General features: G+C 34.1%; 3 protein-coding genes across 3 annotated transcripts in view; 1 reads left to right on the forward strand and 2 right to left on the reverse strand.

The window, feature by feature from the left end:
- The window catches only part of LOC117106945 (probable arginine--tRNA ligase, mitochondrial), an 11,286-nt gene extending 10,171 nt beyond the window's left edge, over nt 1–1,115 (reverse strand). Inside the window, exons 1-2 of the mRNA XM_033248464.1 lie at nt 996–1,115; nt 38–111 (exon numbers count right to left, since the gene is read on the reverse strand). Coding sequence (XP_033104355.1) covers nt 38–111; nt 996–1,034 — 113 coding nt within the window. The 5' untranslated portion in view covers nt 1,035–1,115. The remainder of the gene's footprint in view (nt 1–37; nt 112–995) is intronic.
- Nucleotides 1,116–1,185: 70 nt separating this feature from the next.
- On the forward strand, nt 1,186–11,406 carry LOC117106943 (chromatin assembly factor 1 subunit B-like). The gene is made up of 11 exons (XM_033248462.1): nt 1,186–1,243; nt 2,061–2,182; nt 2,766–2,898; nt 3,325–3,421; nt 4,302–4,389; nt 4,826–4,998; nt 6,308–6,577; nt 6,885–7,010; nt 8,396–8,734; nt 9,068–9,144; nt 9,719–11,406. Exons 2-11 carry the CDS (start codon nt 2,063–2,065, stop codon nt 10,012–10,014), a joined length of 1,719 nt encoding a protein of 572 aa, XP_033104353.1. The 5' UTR covers nt 1,186–1,243; nt 2,061–2,062; the 3' UTR covers nt 10,015–11,406.
- A 32-nt stretch (nt 11,407–11,438) lies between these two features.
- LOC117106944 (spermatogenesis-associated serine-rich protein 1-like) lies at nt 11,439–16,333 on the reverse strand. The gene is made up of 7 exons (XM_033248463.1): nt 16,184–16,333; nt 15,648–15,786; nt 13,879–13,982; nt 13,311–13,472; nt 12,615–12,738; nt 12,237–12,299; nt 11,439–11,694 (listed from the first exon to the last, which is right to left on the reverse strand). The coding sequence occupies exons 1-7, from the start codon at nt 16,227–16,229 to the stop codon at nt 11,559–11,561; spliced, it is 774 nt and encodes a 257-aa protein (XP_033104354.1). The 5' UTR covers nt 16,230–16,333; the 3' UTR covers nt 11,439–11,558.
- Between the last annotated feature and the right edge of the window lie 231 nt (nt 16,334–16,564).

Genomic DNA, 16,564 nt, shown 5'->3' on the forward strand with positions numbered 1-16,564 from the left:
TTGTAATATAGGCTACAATTCACTAAAATTTACTCACCTTTTCTTGGACACAGGAGGTAAATAGATAAGTGGTAGAACTTGCTCTTCTCTTAAACCTATTGCCACAGAGACCTGAAAATGCACAATTTAAAAATAGTTCAATGCAGTGAAAATGAAATTATATTATTAGAATGAGGATAACTCCTTAGTGATAGGTGTTATTAGTTAGAGGGTTTGGGAGAGGGGGGAGGGCAGGGTGAAATTGTACATCCTATACTTGTACTTCTATATACTTCGTTAAACATCTGGATGTGTTGGCAGGAAAAGAACATGTGTAATATGCGGCCTCACATGTGTGAATGGGTAAAAAATGTATAAATAAAAAAATTTAAAAATAAGTAATTTAATAAGTGTGAGTAAGAAAAATTGTTAGATTATCACTCCCACCTGCGTCAAAAATTTGGTAAATATTTATGCGGGAATAACAAAAAAATTATTTTTTTATGCTGGAATTTCAATTTTCCGCAGTGGTGGGTGCGCTAACTCAGCTGGCCAAAAATAAAATCATATTATTAATTATTATATTATATTTTTATTCAAAATCATTATTTCTGGTGAGTAGCGAGTTTGCTAAAAAAAAGGTATAAAACGAAACTCTCGCCGCCTAAGTAAGAATGTATTTCAGGTTTCGCATGGGATAGTTTTAGTGGTACTGAGAGTACTGGACCAAGCTGAGATAATTAGGTACGAGGAGGTCCAGGCCAGACTACGTCTTCTTTTTCGTTGTACAGACTAGGCCTACACTGTACAGCCAACCCAGTGGCTATATCGTATTCTTAACAGTGTCAAGTCAGTGTCAGATTGCCGAGCCGACCGAGACGATCGATTGAGTGTCTAGCCAGCCAGCGAGGGCCTAGGGCGTAGGGCCGCTAGAGGTCTAAATAAAGTATGGCTAAATTGTATGGCCGCTAGGCCTAGATTGGTTAAATTTATAGTAACATATTTTGCGACATTACCTGCTTTGCTACTATTGCTCTTAATCTACTGACTGCCATGCTGCACTGCCTTTTTGTTTCAATTTAAGCCCGGTATTACCGGTGCACAACTCCGAAAACATAATTTCTTGCAAACATTGCTTGACCTTGATTGACCTACCGAGCACGTGTTTTTGTTTTGTGAGGGCGCTACAGTTATTCTGAAAAACCCCGCGAAATTAATAATTGTTGATAACAGTTCGTCGCTAGCGAAAACTCTGACATCATCAGTAAATACACTTTTGTTAATTATTTTGTTGAATGATATAGGCCTACTTATAATTTTCGGTTTTATTATGATTCTAGGTTTAGTTAAGTTATGGTATATCAGTAGCTAAATTCTGATATTATTAATAATAGGCGCCTACCTAGGCTAGTAGGCAGAAGAAAATGCCGGTGCCGAAAATGTCAGTACCGTCGTAGGTAGGCCTAGCTAGGACCAGGTAGTACTAGTTAGGCTAATCTAGGCAGGCATGGAGGCCTAGGCCTAGCCTAGCTAGAGTAGACTACTCTGCTGGCATGACATTTAACTAGGCCTTGGCTAGGCCTAGCTAGGCTAATAGAAAATAGTATATAGTAACTTTAATATTATAGCCTAGGCCTAGAATAGATTGAGAGTCCGGTAAAAACTTTTTTTTTTTTTTTCAAATAGGCCTAGGCTAGTCTACACTGTCTGTGACATTTGGAATTTAAACCTGCCTGCCCAGATTATTGAACCTGTAACACTTAGCCTAACCAATTTAAATCTCGATTGGAAGCAGACTGGCATCACCCGCTGAAGTTTGCCCCTTACGACCGTTTATTAAGAAGATATACTCAGAGCAACACACAAACAAGCCTGGGCTTAAAAAGTCTTGGAACCAAGGTAAACCAAGGCAAGGTAGTTAGGCCTACCTACTACAGCCACAGGACTCTACAGTAGATCTAAAGTAAAGTATCCAAACATCTTAAACAAGCAAAACCTACTAAATAAAGCCAAAAAATTATATGGTCCTACCTAGGCCTAAAAGTAGTTAGGCCTGATTTATTTTTAGCATTATTTTGCAGCAATGAAGCTTGATACTCCAGAAATCTCCTGGCATGGACGTGATCCTGTTTACAGCGTTGATATCCAGAAAATTGGAAAGCATACACGTTTGGCAACTGCGGGTGCAGACAATAAAATACGAGTAATTTTTCATCATTAAATAAACTTTTTATCCAATAAAAAACTTTTCAGTAGTTTTTAGTAGTAAAGCACATGACAAACTCATTATACCTCTGGAGAATGTCTTGTGAGGTATGAATCACTTCAATATATTCATACCTGATTTTTAACATAGGCCTACTTTATAGTACTGTATATTGAAAGAGTTATAACTTAAGCTTTCAACTGAAATTTATATAACAAGAAATATGATTCTGTGTCATTTAACTGATATAACACTATTCATATAGTACTTACATGTTCTTTGTAAATTTCAATTGTATGTCAAAATACCGGTAAGTAAACATTCTGTAAATCATTAAAAAAAAAAACATTTATATTTGGTATCTGACAAAAATTTGATAACCTAATTTTTTTAATCTTTTGAATGGCAATTTTTTTTTTTTTTTTTTTTATAAATCTTCAAAACATGGTTGTTTTGCCTAGTATTTTATTCAGCTTATTATTCTTATAATATTATATTAATATGATTTTTATTATTATTACCATATTAAAAAATTAAATTATTGTTGTTAATAAATAATATTTTTATAATTTGATTGTAGATATGGTATCTGACTGTTGATAGCGATGGAAAGCCCTGGGTGCAATTTGCATCAAACTTGTCACGTCACACGAAGGCAGTGAATGTTGTTAGGTTCTCAACATCTCAACATGTCCTTGCATCTGCTGGTGATGGTGAGTGTATTCAGTTTCTCAATTTATTTCATAAAACCTCCAGAAGAGTGGAAATACCAGTACTGTACTTTAGCAAAACTCACTATGAAAACATCACAAGTGATCTCTCAATCAAGTGCCAATCAAATATAACTGACCAATCAGAACAAGGCCAGACATATATGGGTGTGTCAAACAAGCTTGTGTTTGCGCATGTTTTAACAGTGTCATTTTGTTTGACTCCCCCAGCTTTTGCCCATAAAATTTTGTTTGCTTTATTTTTGTTTGTCTGGTTTATATTTAATGTGGAGAAAAACATGTTATGAAATATGAACTTACGAGAACTGAATTTCTCTATACAGTAATTGCATTTTTAATATATAGAAAAATTTTGATAATATTTTATTCTGTAAAAAAATATGTTAATTGATCAATTTTTCCATATAGGTGAAAAATTGCATTTATTAAAAGACCACAAGAATTACGTTCAGGGTGTTGCCTTTGATCCCCAAAACCAGTTTGTTGCTACATTTAGTTGCGATAGGTAAGTTTAATCCATTTGTTTGAGGGTGGTGAATTTATCTGGGATGTATGAGTGTATTCGTAATAGGTATATCGATGTATGGTAGACTGAAAATGGAAAAAAGAGAGTAGAAGTGTATGGAGCAGCGTGTACAGTAAGGCTTTGGGCTTTCAATTTGAAAGTTATGGTTTCGAGTCCGCTGCTTGTCACAGTGCTTGTGTTCTTGGGCAAGACACTTTCTGTATTGCCTCTCTTCACCCAGGAGTACTAATGGGTACCTGGTAGGAAGCTTATCTCTTCAATCTTTGTTAACTTCTTCATGGTTAATAATTCTCATTTATTAGTTCATCTCTGTAGTTAAATTTCTGTAGTTTAAGTTGTTCCGTAGTTAAGTCTTTTTTCCCCTGAAAAGTCGCACTTCCTTACTTGAGGTAGCGCCGCCAAGTTAGCAGTGCATGAGAGTCATAGGCTTATCCTTGGTGGAAGCTACCAGAGCCCAGCAAACTAACGCCGAGGTACCTGCGTGTACACGGTAGTGATGGCGACACTATCTCAAAATCGGGGGTGCACACTCCCCCCCACCCTTTGCGTTCTTTTGTCTTTGTTTCTTGTGGCTTCAACAGAGCCTTGAGACGGTTTTCTGTGGAAGGCGCTATATAAATATATGACCATTGACCATAGGAGGTGAATGATTCGGAATGAAATTAGTAGTGCTGATTACACGCTTAACTAGGAGTACTCCCCAGGGATTGGAGGAGGTTACATGCTGTGTATGATTCTGTATTCATTGACCAGGGAAAAAGTGCCCTGAGCAGATTTGTGGATATGTGCACTACAGTATATAAATCCTATTAAAAATAATAATATTGTTAATTGATTGATTGATCTGAAACCTTTGCAGATCTTGTAGAATCTACAGCCTTCAATCAAGGCGATGTGTCAATCATGTAACCAGGATGTCAGTCAACACAACAAATAATGAAGGAGAGGTAAGACGTTATTTTGTATATTTTATTATAATATAATGCGCTTTCATGCTGGTTCCTCTTTTGAAAGTGTAATAAACAATAAATCAGGGATGGCTATAAAATTTAGTCAGAGAGCCAAAATAAACCTGAATTTTGACGTTCCCAGTGTGCTTGGCAAAAACTTTTTGCACTGCTTTTTTATAGCTTTATGCAAATTTTTCAATATTTTATTTTATTGATGATTGCCATCAGGCCTTAAAACAAGGAGTTTTAAAGCCAAAGATGGCCTTGTACCTTAAGGTTCATAGAAATTTTTTTGGTTGTTCTTTTTATGTTCCTTTTGATTGCCTTGCTTAGAATTGAATACTCTATACAAGCATTATTTACATAACACACATAGGGCGAAGGATTATTATACAGTGAATTTAATGGATTATTCAACATGTTTAACTTACAGGCCCAAACAAAACAGATTAGAATGTTTCACGATGACGACAGTTTGAAGTCGTTTTTCCGTCGCCTAACCTTTAGCCCTGATGGTGAGTTCCTGATCGTACCGTGCGGCGTCTATGAAGTGGGGGATAGTACATCGAATACAACATTCCTTTTCTCAAGACTATCACTGAGCAAGTTAGTATTCAATGAAGTTGGAAGTGTTTCTTGTTGTCCAAGAGGGTTTGATGGTTGAGCTAGTCAATGTCATATCCCATTTATGTATTAGGGTTTTTAAATAGCAACAAATTAACTCTACTTGCTAGCTTGTCAAGTCATACATATGATAATAGAAAGCTTGCGATTCGTGACGACGTAGAATGTAGTGACGTCATGTTAATTTTATGTCTGAACTGTACGTTGTGCGTTACTTTGTCTCCTGAAATCTGGAAGGGTTGTCGGCTGAATCTACATTCAGGCCAGTATGTGGACTGTACTCTATTAAACATCGGTGTTTGTGACATCTTCGCATACGTGTCATAAAACATAAAAATTGATTTGAAGTAGAAAGTACAATGTACGCGATGACAGGCATGGATGAGTGAATTCGCTCTACATTCCCATTTTCAGTCGGAAGCTTTTTAATGTTTGAATAGACTTGGTCTGGTGAAGTACAGTTGAGAGGTCAAAGGACATAGAAATTCACCTGATTTATTTGATCAGATATATCTGAGACAAGGGTACTGTACACTTTCATAAAAAGTCTGATCAGACATTGTTGAATTTGTAAGACAAAAATCTAATTTGAATTTAAAAACACATTTACTTCATCTAAGTTTAATCAAACATCTGTTGGAATCCAGTAAAAGTCTGATAGTTTAAAACGTAAGTGGTTAGGTCGTAGTTAGTTTTATGACTAATTCAAACTTGTTAAAGAGGTAGAGAATATCTAGCGAAGGTGATCACTCAGGCAGAACATTTTCATGATTGCTGTCTTACTCAGCTATTAGTTCACAAATATCGAATGCTATAAGAAACATGGTAAAATGTATAGCGCATGGTGATATAGAGACTACTATGGTACAACTTTCATCCAGAACATCATCGAGGAGCTTATAACAATCTTTATTAGTATTTTCTCTTAACTTAGGTTCCTTAATAAATATAGTAAATTACCAATTAGTAATAATATTTTTATTGCTAGGAACAAGTGTTTTATCAGTTGTAGAAAGTAACTCTACTATACCCATTTGACACTTTTTCATAAAATTAAAAACCTTGTCTGATAGACTTTCAGCCAATCAGAAAGCACTATTTTGTTAGGAGACATTTAGAGGCCTGTGTGGGATTAGTTCAGAACTTTCAACCGATTAGATGCTCTAAATATGTGTTATATAAGTATTATCAATAGTAATAATGATAATTAATATTATTATAATTATTATATTAGTATCATTAATATTCTCTGGCTTACAAAAAGAAATTAATTAATTTTTTTTTTCCTTAGACCGTTACTTCACTACCCTGGACCTGCAAAACCCACTGTAGCTGTGCGATGCTGCCCTGTGCTATTTGAGCTGAGGAGCAAACAGCCTGAAACCACGGAAACAATAAAAAATGATGAAGAGGAGGTAAATCAGAAAAAAGATGAAGATACAGAGAAGATGGATCAAACTAAAGAAGATCAAAAGAACAATGGAATGGAAGCAGACGTCAAATCAGAAGAAGTAAAAAGTGAAAACAATGACAAGAAAAGCACAACTAGGTCATTGTTCAAGTAAGCAAACATAGTTAAATTAATTTAATTATACATTTACTGGTAGTTTTTGAAGTTCTGACCAGAGTTTGTTACAAACAAATGTGATATATCCATATTTGAGCGTAATATGATATCATGCCCATATATGGTCACATCACACAAATTAGTCACATAAATATGATAGTGTATACTGAGTTTAATAGATTTAAGTGTAAAAATAATTAAATCATTCAGTCTATGTGCTACATCTAAATAGCTCAAAATACATGTTTCTAAAGTCATGTCCACACTGTTATTTCACAATGCTCCTGTTTCTATACCTTAGCCTACCTTATCGGATGGTGTTTGCTGTGGCGTCGGAGGACTCCATCATGCTGTACGACACGGAGCAGGTGACACCATTTGCCATGATATCCAAGATCCATTATCAGCAGATAAATGACCTAGCATGGTAAGTAAAAATCGTGGGTTCTTTTTCACATACAGTTTCCTATATGAAGCCTTCCTATATGAAGCCCTGTCCAGGCTTTAAAATTTTATTTGACAAAAAAGATGACATGCCTAAGTGTGGTGTAATAGTGACGGAAGTGCTCTGTGGTATTGCGCATTCTCCACTTGTCCCTCGCTTCTACTGGACTTAAAGCTGCTGTAGGACATTTTTTGGGTAAAGCGGCTTTGCTACAGTGATTTGGTTCACTTTGGTTGACCCTTGTCTCCCCAAATTTCAGCTTTTTTGTCGCTCTCTTTTTGTTTTTGTTGTTAAAAGACCAAATAAATAATGAAATGAATGAATGAAATTAATTGTAATCATGTTAATAACAATTATAATCATTGTTCCGATCTTTTTTGTCGCTCTCTTTTTGTTCTTGTTGTTAAAAGACCAAATAAATAATGAAATGAATGAATGAATTTAATTGCAATAATATTAATAACAATTATAATCATTGTTTCGATCTTTTTTGTCACTCTCTTTCTGTTCTTGTTGTTTAAAGACCAAATAAATAATGAAATGAATGAATGAATTTAATTGTAATAATATTAATAACAATTATAATCATTGTTTCGATCTTTTTTGTCACTCTCTTTCTGTTCTTGTTGTTTAAAGACCAAATAAATAATGAAATGAATGAATGAATTTAATTGTAATCATCTTAATAACAATTATAATCATTGTTTTGATCTTGTTCTCGTAATATTTTTATAAACAATTCACCCAAGACCTTTTTATAGTTTGAAACGTGTTTCAATATCTCAATTTTCGTCCTTGTGCCACTTTGAATTTTATGTCTGTACAGATTGTTGATTATTGATCGAATAAATGAAATGAATTGAAATTGAATTGAATTGAATTGAAATTTGGTGTTCAATGTGTTCCATATGTGCTTGATCCACTGACCGGAGTAGTAATGTGAAGCGCTTAGAGGCTTTGTAAAGGCGTGAAGCGCTATATAGGAACGACATATTATTATTATTATTTGAAAGAAATTGTAGATGTGTGAAAGCTCATGTGCTCTTTACATCGGCGGATCCAGGGAGAATGGTATCTAGAGCCTCTCCCCCCAACCCAAGAATATAAGAAAAAAGAAAGAGGGAGAATGCATGGTACCCTACCCAGATTGTTCTCTGAAAGCAAATATAAACCAACCAATCATATTAAAATCAAAGTTTATAACTAGTCAATTAAAAATGAGGTAATTAAAAATGAGGTGCATCTTGCATTCCTATTCATTGTGTTTTCATTGTGCCATAGCTTCTCTTATGGTCAGTATTTGATATGAATGTTAATCAAAATATGAAATAAATTTATTGGATTTCTGTTTGTTTTTATTTGATTAGGTCTTCAGATGGGCAGTACCTTTCAGTTTGTTCAACTGATGGTTATTGTACGATTGTCGTATTTGAACCAGGGGAGCTTGGAGTACCATACAAGAAGAAAGAAGCCCCTCAGTCATTGGATGAAAATATGAAATGTGATGACATCATTGCACCAGCAACCAATGGTGAATCAATTTTAATCCAAACAACAAATAAGAAATCATCTCCAGTGCATAGTCCTTTATCTAGTGATGTCAAGAAACCAGAGTTAACCAATCAAAACAGCTCTAATGGTGAGCGTAGGCGAGTTACCTTGACAACACTTGTATCAAAAAGTGTTGCAAACAGTGACACCACAAGGTAAATATAAACCTGTTTATCAGTTCGCCTCCTGAGCTCTGATTGGTTTCACTTCTTTTTAGCTTCGCAAAACGTTTTCGATTCACGCGAATAAGTTCGCCTAGTAGAAAACAGCATTTAGACTCCATCAGGGACAGTCGCGTCATAAAATATTAAACACGTTTAATATTCTCACAATGACTTAAGACTGTTCCCAATGATAAATTGCATTGGGCTGCGTCCTACGATGCTGTCTGAGATGGGAGCATTAACCGTTAGCAAAATGAACAGCTGATGATGACATAAGCATTTATATTTTATTACACTAATCAATTCTCAATTCTTTTAATTCAGTTCCAATCAGCAGCCGCAGAAGAGAAGAATTCCCCTCACGGCGGTGTCGTCCCCTCCCGCAAGCAGCAATGACAAAGGTACAGTAGTCATAATTAGTAGTAGCCTGATAGAAACAATGTACCAATTGTTTTATATGTGTAAAACAAGTAAGATTTCCATTTCCAAAGTCTCCCAAGCATATTCCAGCCTATTTAATGATTTAAGTAATTTTGTGTTTTAAATTAGTAGCATGCCATTCAAGGGAAAAGTCCCCCTCCTAAATTTTTTAAAATTATAAATAAAAAATGGAGAAAAAAAGAAAATTATATTCAAATTTAAATCTGGGAGTGCCATTTCTGGCCATCTAGAGATGCCATTATCATAAATTTTCTTTACGCAGACCCAACCATATTGGAGCTGAGGTGGTGTAAACCCTACATATGTGAAGTCTCTCCCTGGGCACTTCTATTTTGAATTTCTAGATCCACCACTGTAAATGGTAGTTGACTGGTTGCAGTTTTTGTTAAGACTACTTTTTGACCTGGAATAAATCAATAGCAAGTAAATTGGATTTACAAAAATTTCTTTTATATTTTTTTATTTAAAGGATAAATTTTGTTTTTTGGTTAAAAAGAAAACAAAATAAAGCTTTTTTGTTATCCTTTTTTCCAATCATAGCTGCAAACAAATCTGAGAAGCCACAACCAAGGAGGATACAGTTAGCATCAGTTCCAAGTACCTCATCTACCCTAGCTGCAGGCAGCGGTAGTAGTGTCGAACCTAGCAGCAGTAATGGTAGCTGCAGCTTGCCTACTCAAGCTAGCCCTCAGGAAACATCAAATAAACCAAATGACCCTGATAAAGTTAATACGAATGAAGGTGCTAAAGAAAGTGATGTAAAAACTAACCCCGACCAGCAGATGTCTACAAAAACCCCGCGGAGAGTATCGTTGTTAACCTTGTCTTAAGTCATACCATAACCACCATTTGTATAAAACTATGGAAACAACGCAAGTGTACATAGCATTATAATTTATTGCATTATTAATATGGAAACAATAAACATTTGATAACTTGTACAAAATAATACATCTCTATACCAAAATGATATTTTGGAAACCCTGCTATTTTGATTACTCTTGCAGTGATTGATTAATTGTTACATTAATTTTGTACAAGAGCACCACCATTGAATGACGTAAACTGTCAAATCTCAAAAAGAAAACCATATTGTAAAAAAAGGTTCACTTCGCTAGCTGCTGTTTCTGCAGAATTTAAGTTTAATAGCCTGGAACACAACTACTCAAATTGAGTACCAAGAAGATTCTATTTAATACCCTTTATACTTTATTTATGATACATTACTAAAGTAACCCAGCTTGTTCCACTACTCTAATATCAAACCCAGTGGGGCTATTGGATTACCAAGTTATAGAGAAAAGGGAACTTTTAAACAAATTTGCTGATGAATAGCAATTATAAAATAATGTGATGACTAGGTTTTTTTTTTTAAAGATGATATAAAAGCTGCAATGCTTATGCAAAAGTAAGAATTTCTGTGGTGAATTCAGGGGGACCCCACCCCCCCCCCAACACTCTTAAAATACACTTATTAAAAACAAAATGAATAAAATATGAAGATTATTCAAATTTAAGTTTGAGGGTGCCATTGACAGGCATCTAGAGGTGCTATAATCTTATTTTTTTATTTTTACTTCCATCCCAATCATGTTTGGGATGATGTGGTCTAGATCATCATCTATGAAAGAAGTCCCTCTGTGGGCCCCCTCGATTTTACATTTCTGGATCCACCACTGAATAACAACCACATTATGTAATTACTTTAGAGTTTATAAATAAAAATGTCAACAATTGATAATTTGTACAGTTAATTGGCGTGAATTTTCGACATGCGACGTGTTGGTCGGTGATTAACGTTTGACCCAGTACTCTACCGTATTAGTTAACCATAGTCTGATTGCAACACTACCCCAAAATTAAGCAAAGTATATAACATTGAATCAGAGGTTTTGCAGTTAATTTAAGTGCGTCAGTTGGTCATGTGACCACCATTTGACCAACACGTAACATCATATCCTATATTATTTTTAAGGAAGACTAGTATAGCAACGATGTGTATAGTCAGTCCTATGCATATTATTAAACTCCTGCACCTATTTGGAAGACATGTATTAATAGCAATGAACAAAATATGTATGGACCAGGTCTTAAGTCTGGTTTTAATAAAAAAAAAAAAACATTTTCACTTGCATTTTTATATTTTAACAATTAGAAACAACATAATAGTTTTTACTGATAATAAAAATTATGGAATACAAATATTATGTGTATTATGTTTATTATTTACACATATACAAAAGTCCAAAGGAATTTACTTAAATTTCTATTATTGCATGAGCACCATATTTACAAAGGTCATGTATATAATGTTATATACTGTACATAAATACTAGCAGCAGCCATGGGATGGTAAAAAAATTATATCTAAATGCTAATATAATGTGTTCAGGTACCGAACGTCATCAGGAGATACTAAAGGCATGGCAGGCTTCCACGAACTTAGGTCATGGACCATGGCCACGTCATCTTGAAGTCTGCGTTGTCTTTCCTTCACAACATAAGGCTCTCTAAATAGAAATAAAATAGTGACTTGTTGATAGTAAGAAGAAAGTAACTGTGTGGTTGAAAATACACTACTTCCAACTTCTATTCAGAAGACAGCCTTATTAAGAGGACATTTTTTTTGCTCCAAAGGTGTCCCCACAATAGGGGTTCTACTGTAATCTTGATTTTATACATGATGGAAGTATATTTCATATAAGATCATGAAAAAACAGTATTTTATACAATGTCTGGGCGTAGGATGCACCTCCCCCCCCCCCCATGGTAGCAAATTAGTTCCATTAAGTGAGTTAAAAAGACTAAGAATGACCATTAAGTTTTCATTGGAATAGGGATTTTGTTTTGCATTCTCGATTTTCGTACCCCTCAGTTTCGTATTCTCAATTTTTGCACCCCTGAAAAAACCAGCCTATGCTTCTGCAATGTATGTCGGGCATCCAAAGTTTAAGCCATACACGACGAAGACAGAAAATAAACTTTAAAGTTTCCTATACATAGCCACCAAAAGTTTTAATGTAATACTGAGAAGAATGTAGTTTTACTGTACCTTGTGATTTCTGGCAATTTTTGAAGAGGAACGAATGTGTCTGGTTTCTTTGTAGGTGGCCCACTATTAACATAAAAGTAAAGTCAATCACAATTTGAAATAAAAAAGATATTGACAGAGTTTTTGTTTTCGTAACAAATAAACCTGGACATGTTGCAATAATTGGACAATCCTTGGACACCTAAAATGTTTGTCATCTCCGGCGTCACGACTCTCCAACAGGGCTTTTTCCCTGGACCTCACTGACATTTGTTGGGAACTGTCAGCCACCCTGTTGGATAGCTTAGTGTTGCCCTCGAAAATTCCTAAAGGTGCTGCTGCTAAACAAATATGCCTCTCACATAATAATTGTTAAAAAAATAATGCCTGTAAACTCACCCAAAGTTGACAATAGGCCTGCATGATCCCCTCTTGTGAAAGTTAGGAGAGTACTCAACTACCTGGTAGTTTTTATCCCCAGGGGATGCATATGGAAATTCCCTTTTCTGCCATATTGAATTGTCTATGGAACAAACAACAAAATCAGTAAATCTGATAGAAGACATTTAAATATACTTCAAGGTACCTCTAAAAGGTAGTAGATTTTAGATTTTGAAATCAGGAGTGTGCAGGGGCAGATCCACAGATGTCCGAAAGGTGGAGGTGGGGGCGAAAGAAGGACCAAAAGGGGGTCGAAACATTACTCTAGGGGGTCCAAAATTTTTTTTTTGACACCCGAAAATAACCTCTGAGGCATTTTGGACGATCAATTATTTTTTTTTTTTTTTTTTTTTTTTACTTTCCCAAAGGGGAGACCAGAGCCGGTCTTCCCCCCCCCCCCAAATCCATCCCTGAGCAAAGCTATGGCTTGGAAAATCTAACAGTAATCAGAATATTCATACAGTCAAACCAAAGATTGGGGTGGAGTCGGGGAAGCATACCATGTGTTCCTGGATCTGCTACCGACATTATAAGACACTTTTAAGAAAGTCACATGCATTAGTCTCAGAACCGTTACTTGGTTTTAAAAGACCATGAAAATTAATTAATATGGAGGACTCATATTGATCACAATGAATTTACAGGACTACTTACATTTCCGCCTTTTACCATATAACATTGAATGAGTTATTTCATTGGCTGATGTTAAGTTGTTTATATGCTGAATTTCTCCACTGCTGCCTGTAAAGAAACACTTCTTCCCTACTGTGTTGTCAGGATAGTAGGTCCACTCTCCATATGTTTGTCTTGTCATGTCTAAAAATAAACAAGAATGTGGGAGTAAACATTTAGAATAATAAACACATGGATACTGTATACTATATTGCAAAGCATTTTGTAACAGAGGGTTGTCTCATGGTGGCCAGGGGCAGATTTCGGGAGAGCTGGGCTGGCCCGACCCCCCTCCCCTTTTTTTTTGGAAGGTAAAAATGAAAGAAAATAACAAATAAAAACATAATCGCCCAAAACGCCTCAGAGGCATTTTGGAACACGGGTTTCACGGTCTTTATCAGCTTTGTTCTTCAATTAGAAAAAAATTAATCTTATAAAAATAAAAGATCTGACAGCCACTCGGGGGTCGTAGAAAGATGGTTCTTAATTGGATGTGGTCTTCAATTGGGGCCTGGGTATTTCATTAGAGTGAGGCCTGTAATTAACTTACCTGGGAATGACCTTTGTCCTATTGGAAGGCATTGTGGATGTTTAGCCTCCGGGTCTGATGGATGTGGTATATAGCTAATTCTCGATTCCCAGTCTGGTCCATTGCTGAAATTAGTTTGAAAAAATGGTATGTATTATAGTACTGTAATGTAATGCTTTAAAATAATCTTTAAAAGGTTTATTCCACAGTGATAAGTAGTTTGAGAAATATTTTATGTGCATAATATACATGAACAATAAAATTTGATATTTCAATTTTTTATTATATATTTAAATAAGTTTTTAAGCTAGTATAGGAAATACTTTCTTGAATAGGCCTATTAAAAAAAAAAAATTATAAGTAAATATCTAATTAGCAAAATACAGTAATACCATTCTTATATATTTCATCTCCTTGTTAACCATGAAAAAGTAACTTACTTATATACTGATGTTATATAAAAACTGATAAAATTCTGATTTTTTTTTTCTCTTAATAATCTGTGTTTTATGTAAAGTTGTAAGACTATATTTTTATCATCAATGTATTGCCTGGAAGTTTATCTTTAAATAATATTAAGTCTGTATTACTTACTAAAACTAAACTGATTTGTGTCTTTGACTCTTGTTGGGAGTTGATGACTTACTCAATTCTTTGATTTTAATGTTGGTCACTTTTATTTTATATATTTAGGCCTAGGCTAAGTGTTGATTTTTTTCATGTAGGCCCCTAATTGTCTACACTATCAAATTTGATATGACAAAAAAAATGTGATGTGTCCATATAGGGCCTATGAGCATGATGATGTCATATCACATAGGCCTATTATCAAATTGTATCAAAAAAAGTTGAACATGTTCAACTCTATATTCCATCAAATTTTATGTGATGCTTTTTTATGATGAAATTTGATAGTGTAGACAAAGCTTAATATTTTTTAAAGATGTCCAGGCTCTCATCCAGCTGATTATTATTAATCAGTTGATTATTATTAATCAGTTGATTTATTAGTTAATTAGTATTATTAATTAATTAGTTTATTAGTTTTATTTTATTTTAATCAGTTGATTTATTAGTTTATTTATTAGTTTATTTATTAGTGGTTCAGGCTCTCATCCAGCTGATTATTATTAATCAGTTAATCAGTTGATTATTATTAATCAGTTGGTTTATTATTGGCTTTGTCTAGGACAGTTTATAGGGATGGGTATAGGGATACACTTTCATAAATAAATAAATTTAGATTAAGAAATTATATATTTTGATTGATTTTTCTTAACTTTAAAACACAGTACAGTTTAACTCATAGGCCTAAATATTATATGCATGACTTATCAACAATGTGTAGCCTAATATTACTATATAAAGAAGGCTAAAACAGAGAATTTTGTCTGATTTAAGGGCAAATAGAAAAAATTTATTAAATTATCACTCCCGTCTGCGTCAAAAATTCGGGAGATAGGCCTATTGATGCGGGAATAAAAAATAAAAAAATTTCCGCATCAATTATTTCAACAGCATAAAAATTACAATACAATTTTGTGACTTCAAATACAATTTCTTTAAGAAAATATAAAATTAAACAAATTTTTATACAATATTTACTAATTACAGACCAAATATAAACAGCCCCTCCCTTATCAATAAAAACAAAAGCGAAATAATCTATTGTTCGTATAAAAAAAAAAAAAAAAAAACCCTCCCTCATCAATTTAAAAAAAAAAAGAGTGATAATCTAATGTTAATAATTTTTTCTATATGCCCTAAATATTCATAAATGAATGAACCACCTGGAATACTTGACTTCTATAGACTTTCCATGTGGTTTCCAATCTGGCTGAGTTCCGTAACCGGGATGAATATAAACACGTCCACTTGGTTTAATCTTTGTTTTGCCTTTTTCCTCTTGAAAATGTCGCCTTTCTCTTTCTAAAGAACCAAGAAAAAGAAGTAAAGATAAGGTTAATATTTATTTCCAGTAATACTAATACTAATAAGCCTATTTCTATTATTAGACCGTATGTAAAAGTCAAGTTCAAGTGTTTTTGTCAAGTTTTGTGTTTTTAATTAGGGATTAAAACCACAGGAAACCCTATTAAATGTTGAGGTGAGGGGGTGATAAACTAATAAATATTTCGATGGGGCCTTACCAATATCCTGGACTAGATAGATGGAGTGTTACTAAGCACTGTACTGTTACCAGTACTGTATTTTTACACCTCCCTGCTGTTACTGTCAGTCTTTTTAAGTATCGCTGTACCGTTTACGTACGTACAACTTACCTTTTAGTTTATAGATGTATTTACACTTCAAAAATGTTGCTTACCTTTCTTTCCAGGAACCCCAACTTCTGTTATAATATGTTGAGCCATTCAACTACTCAATTCGTAGTATACTCTCTTCACTTGTGGAAATGTTTATACCTTTGTTACTTCTAATACATGTTTAGTACTTAGTTTTTCGAGTTTGTTCTCATTCATGCTTTGATAATATGCTTTATGTTACCTAGCAACGCTTGGCTCGTTCATAGCTATACAATTTTCATTACTCTAAATTTCTTATATGAATGTTTAATTACTACATTTGCTATATTAAAACGTTTAATCCTCAATGATAAATTATTAAATACGTTTCATTTTAATAAAATGTTTTATAAAAAAAATAATGATATTATAACCTGAACATTTGGACAATACTTCCACAACAT

The sequence above is a fragment of the Anneissia japonica genome, unplaced genomic scaffold (assembly GCF_011630105.1).
Source record: "Anneissia japonica isolate Jap-2015-1 unplaced genomic scaffold, ASM1163010v1 scaffold288237_len41601_cov131, whole genome shotgun sequence".
NCBI lineage: Eukaryota > Metazoa > Echinodermata > Crinoidea > Comatulida > Comatulidae > Anneissia > Anneissia japonica.

What these genes read in the sequence shown, in the direction of transcription:
- LOC117106943 (XM_033248462.1), top strand. Translation starts at nt 2,063, where the DNA reads ATGAAGCTTGATACTCCAGAAATCTCCTGGCATGGACGTGATCCTGTT. An exon ending in GTGCAGACAATAAAATACGA is followed by an intron (nt 2,183 to 2,765) that starts GTAATTTTTCAT and finishes ATTTGATTGTAG; the next exon opens with ATATGGTATCTGACTGTTGA. An exon ending in CCTTGCATCTGCTGGTGATG is followed by an intron (nt 2,899 to 3,324) that starts GTGAGTGTATTC and finishes TTTTCCATATAG; the next exon opens with GTGAAAAATTGCATTTATTA.
- LOC117106944 (XM_033248463.1), bottom strand. Translation starts at nt 16,229, where the DNA reads ATGGCTCAACATATTATAACAGAAGTTGGGGTTCCTGGAAAGAAAG. An exon ending in ATAGAAGTCAAGTATTCCAG is followed by an intron (nt 13,983 to 15,647) that starts GTGGTTCATTCA and finishes AACTAATTTCAG; the next exon opens with CAATGGACCAGACTGGGAAT. An exon ending in ATATGGTAAAAGGCGGAAAT is followed by an intron (nt 12,739 to 13,310) that starts GTAAGTAGTCCT and finishes TTTGTTCCATAG; the next exon opens with ACAATTCAATATGGCAGAAA.